Below are 4,916 nucleotides of genomic sequence, written 5' to 3'. Positions count from 1 at the left end.
AGGGATGACGACGGGCTTTCAATTTCAGCCGTCAGACAGCAAATAGGAAGTACCTGCTTCGGCGTGAGCTCTGACAGATGCAGGATAACCGAGCGTTCGAAATCCAGGATGGAGACGGTCTGACTCGGACCGGGGTTCTGGTGAGCGCCGGGCCCGGCGCCCTGGAGGATCTGCTGGGTTTAGGAGAAAGAAACATTTGGTCGTTTCAAGCTGAGGCCGCGGGTCGGCGCCCTGGGTCCTTACCAGGCTGTGCTGGTTCTGGTCGGCGCTCTGGGTCCTTACCAGGCTGTGCTGGTTCTGGTCGGAGCTCTGGGTCCTTACCAGGCTGTGCTGGTTCTGGTCGGCGCCCTGGGTCCTTACCAGGCTGTGCTGGTTCTGGTCGGCGCTCTGGGTCCTTACCAGGCTGTGCTGGTTCTGGTCGGCGCTCTGGGTCCTTACCAGGCTGTTCTGGTTCTGTCTCCTCAGAGTAAACAGAACCAGGGTGTTGCCACACCCGACCAGAAGGTCTCCCGTGACGGCGCAGCACGCCACGGCGACGGGGCGCTCCGACAGAGGGATCTCGATGATCTCCATCTGGGCTCCGCCCCGCATGGACCCGCCCCGCAGCAGGTGGCCTAACAAGCGCACCCCGACCCGGGCCCGCTCCTCTGCCTGAACAGAAAGCCAGGCAGACATGTCTAAGCGATCCCAGATGACGTCACGTAAACGGGAGAAAGCGTACCTGGTGGCGCCAGTTAGTGTAAACCCTCAGGTAGGTGGCGCTGTTCTTCTCCTCGATGGTGACGAGGTAATCTCCTGGATGGGGGGGGGGGGGGGGGCGTTACCCAGGTGATGACCTGTGTTGATGCGATTTGTGCTCATTCTGACCCATCTTGCTGTGCTGAATGCTCGCCACGGCGCCCATGGTGGCGAAGCGGCAGATGAGCGGGCAGCTCCCCTGCTCCAGGTCGTAGGCCTCCACCTTCGAGAGTCCGACACATCGCGTCACAACAGGGTCGCCGCGGCAACGGTACGTTTCAGAATAAGATGACCTTGCATCCTCCGGTTGCCACGACGAACAGCGCCCCGCCTCCACAGCAGACGAGCCCAGGCTCCTGCTCCACCTGAACCGCAGGGGGGGGGGGGTAAGACTCGATGGGGGGGGGGGGGGGGGGGGGGGGGGGGCATGGTCTGAATCAGCACCTTCCACTCACCTGCACGATGTGCTGTGAGGAGAACGGGTGGCAGTTGTACACGTGCACCATGTTCAGGCAGGACCCTTCAGCTTCACCCAGCAGGGCTGATGACGTCATCAGTCGATGACGTCATTAACATATTTGGGTTTTCCCAAATGACATGAAAAGTGTTCACTGAGCAGGAAGAACAACGCTGCCCTTACAGATAATCGATTATTGATTTGAATGAACTTCCCTTAATGTCAGTTAAACTTTTGTAGCAGGGGACACCACAGGGTGAATGTGCTGGAGGCCACCACAGGGTGTCGCCTTCTCCTGGGGCGCTTCTCCTTAAAAAGGGAGCGGCTGTTGGCCAAGATGATGCCAATTGGGCCCACATGCATGGTCAAAGCATTTGATGAGCTAAGCCGGTGAATATTTTAATATGTTGATTTTATATATCATGTTTTAGGTTTTAAGTGTGTTTTACTTGATAGGGTCTGTTGAAGACCGGAGTGATTCGAGCTCGGGTTCGTAAGGGTTGAATGACTGGGCGTGGGAGAACGACGCCTCAGGTATGCGGTCTTTTAAAGTTTTAGACATATCTTATTAAATGTGTTTTAACAAATAATAATGTTGTACTTGTTTTGGTTATTTCAGTGTTCATGTCGCCGCTGCCTGCTGTCTTTTTGTATTAAGTTTAGTTCGAGTTTTGTTTTGAGTTAGTCCGCTCAGTGTCGTAAATCTGTGTTTTGTTTATTGTGTAAGCTTGTACGAGCGGACTAACTCTCTTGCCTATTTTTATTTTTGTTTATTTATTCTTTTGTTTCATTCTTTTCTTTTGTTTTGTCACTTCCCTCCCTTGTATCCCGTTAGCACTCCAATACCCACCATACCCGATCCTATTTTTACGTGTGGTTTTATTAGTGCATGGGTTTGTGGTGTGTTGCTTTTAAGTTTGCAGTGAGTTGGAGTGTTGACGTTGCGGGTTTCTTCCGCCTTGTAGTGCGGTGCTATTCGGGGTGGACTGGGGACTGGCAGGCAATACGGGATAAGGTGAAGAGTGACTTCCCATCTGTCATTATGTAATAAATACTTGTAACCCTTCGTCATTGTGCTTGTCCCTCTGTGCTCCCCGTAACACTTTTACAGAATCACTAAAACCCGCAGCGTTATTATTATTATTATTATTATTATTCAAACATGTCTGCGCCCCATCCTGCTGGCGGCGCAGCGACGCACTAATCGATATCACATGCAGGTCTTGTGAGCGACGGCAGCGCGATTCATTCCAGTTCAGATGGAAGTATTTGCGATTCCAATGGCTCAATCTAATCGATCTAATCGATCTAATCAGAGAATAAACATTTATTTAAGACAACATACCAGCAGACCGATTCCGTCTCTCCTCCTACTCGGCTGTTTCCGTTGTTTTATTGATCGGACGCTGTGAAACAGGAAGCGTTCTGTCAGCTAAAGTCCCGCCCACTGGCGGATTTTCATTGGTTCAAATTCTAGCACAAGATCACGTCTTACTGAGACATTCCACACGAGGGCAGGAGTTTCCACGGATCGATCCAAGGAAAGTTCATGTCGCTTAATTTAGGGTCGATTCGGTTCTCATTTCACTCTAAAACAACACTCTGCTATATCTGAACTGTTGTATTAAAATAACAGTTTGATTTATTTGATATATATTTTCTGCACCAAGTTAAAAATTCAGTTATGAAAACACTCCCCCCCCAGGTACCCCTTCCCCTCCCAGGTACCCCTTCCCCTAGATCAGGGGTCGGGAACCTATGGCTCTTTTGATGATCGCACATGGCTCGTGCTCAGATTTAAAAAAAAAAAAAAAAAACTTTTTTTTTTTTTTACTCGCCTTGCCCGTGCTGACCGCAGCTGGTTTGCGCGCCCAGGTCGTGTTTCGTGTTTTTTGTTGTAAGTAACTTGTTCACTTGTGTCTGGATCTTATGTTCCGTTTTCTTTGCGGCACCAGACAGTCGCCGTCTGTTAGTAGAGCTTGTGTTGCAGGGGCATTTTGCACGGCTGGCATTTTGCTGTGAAAAATCAAAGAGCGGAAGCACGCTGTCACGGTTCCGCCCTAAGCCTGGGCTGCCACTTTAAAAGTAGGCCGTCATCCCGCCATTAGGGGTGGGCGTGGCCAGCTGTGTGCACGGTGGCAGAGTGGACTTTGTTTGGCTCCACCTTAATTTCCAATTTCCCTGAGAATTCTCCAAATACAGTTCACAACAAGTTTTTTTTATTATTTTTTTATTTACAAGTTTACAAAAAATAAACAAAAATAAAACATCGGGTTCTGACTCCGGCTTCTATTGTGATGAACGAGGGAGCAGACGTTGAAGGTGAAGAGAGCGGCTGAACACATGAACACAGCGTGAACAGCAACAACACACACTCTGAGCAGCCCCAGGGGGCAACTAGTGCGCTGATGGGGTATTAGCAAAACGCCGACTGATCTCTGATCCTCTGAAGATTGGAGTCACAACGACTTTTATCCAGGACAATCTAATTATCGCCACAGATTATTTTTAGCTCTCTTTAACATCAGAGGTGCTTTTTCTTCAATTAAACACTTTATTTGCTCTTTTTTTTTTTACTTTGTTTTTTGTGCATTCATATTCTTTGCTTCTAAAAAGCTCGTCCAGGCAAACAAAATAATGGCAGTCTTGAGTCTTGTGATGAAACGACCAGAAATAATCCAGCACGAGAAAGTTATTTGGTAATAAATGTGATCGTTATGAGGGTTTAGGTTTAATTTTACAGTTAAAGTGACATATATTATCTGTTTAATGTCATTTAAGGCGGCAGCTAAATGATCATTTTGTTGCTTCTTTAAAAGAGCCGTCATCAGATTGCTTCTTGTGTCTGAGCAGCACTTTAAAACCCAAAGAAATGCCATTAATAATGAAGCAAAGCTGAGATACGAGGAAGTCGACAGACTGTAATCAGAACCTTTGAGTTATGAACTGTTTGTCAAACGAAACAACAAGTAATTCCGAGGTGGCACTTTGGACTTAACCCTTTAATCTGATAATAAACATTTTCAACTGAGCTCTGAAGAAATATTTCAATCTGGCATGTTCAATAGATCTGAAAGTAATAGTAATTTGCTATTTTTAGAAGAAAAAAGCGTGGGCAGATCTTCTGAAATGATTCCCACGTTGATCTAATTTAATGCTTCTCACCTGTGTGGGTTCTCATGTGGCGTGCCAAGTTACCACTATGTCTGAAATGTTTCCCACATGCTTTACAATTATAAGGCTTCTCACCTGTGTGGGTTCTCATGTGGACTGTCAATGCACCACTTTGTCTAAAATGTTTCCCACATGTTTTACAACTATAAGGCTTCTCACCTGTGTGGGTTCTCATGTGGACTGCCAAGTCACCACTTTGTCTAAAATGTTTCCCACATGTTTTACAACTATAAGGCTTCTCACCTGTGTGGGTTCTCATGTGGACTGTCAATGCACCACTTCCTCTAAAATGTTTCCCACATGTTTTACAACTATAAGGCTTCTCACCTGTGTGGGTTCTCATGTGGCGTGCCAAGTTACCACTTTCTCTGAAATGTTTCCCACATGTTTTACAATTATAAGGCTTCTCACCTGTGTGGGTTCTCGTGTGTTTTAGACAGTCTCTATTTCTTGTGAAAGCTTTGCTGCATGTTGTGCAAACATATGGTCTCCTTTTTCCATCCTTTTTGCTGTGGGTTTGAAGTGTGGGATCACATTCTACATCCTC

The 4,916-nt window shown here is 47.2% G+C and overlaps 1 protein-coding gene across 1 annotated transcript in view; it reads right to left on the bottom strand.

Moving 5' to 3' along the window:
* The window catches only part of LOC137913864 (BLOC-2 complex member HPS3-like), a 7,013-nt gene extending 5,754 nt beyond the window's left edge, over positions 1 to 1,259 (bottom strand). The window contains exons 1-6 of the mRNA XM_068757489.1: positions 1,194 to 1,259; positions 1,032 to 1,103; positions 868 to 961; positions 722 to 795; positions 439 to 651; positions 54 to 173 (exon numbers count right to left, since the gene is read on the bottom strand). Of these exons, the coding sequence (XP_068613590.1) occupies positions 54 to 173; positions 439 to 651; positions 722 to 795; positions 868 to 961; positions 1,032 to 1,103; positions 1,194 to 1,244 (624 nt within the window). The 5' untranslated portion in view covers positions 1,245 to 1,259. The remainder of the gene's footprint in view (positions 1 to 53; positions 174 to 438; positions 652 to 721; positions 796 to 867; positions 962 to 1,031; positions 1,104 to 1,193) is intronic.
* Positions 1,260 to 4,916: the final 3,657 nt, after the last annotated feature.

Source organism: Brachionichthys hirsutus, unplaced genomic scaffold (assembly GCF_040956055.1).
Source record: "Brachionichthys hirsutus isolate HB-005 unplaced genomic scaffold, CSIRO-AGI_Bhir_v1 contig_445, whole genome shotgun sequence".
Classification (NCBI taxonomy): domain Eukaryota; kingdom Metazoa; phylum Chordata; class Actinopteri; order Lophiiformes; family Brachionichthyidae; genus Brachionichthys; species Brachionichthys hirsutus.
The sequence above is the reverse complement of the archived record's forward strand: the minus strand, read 5'-3'. Positions and strand labels throughout refer to the sequence as shown.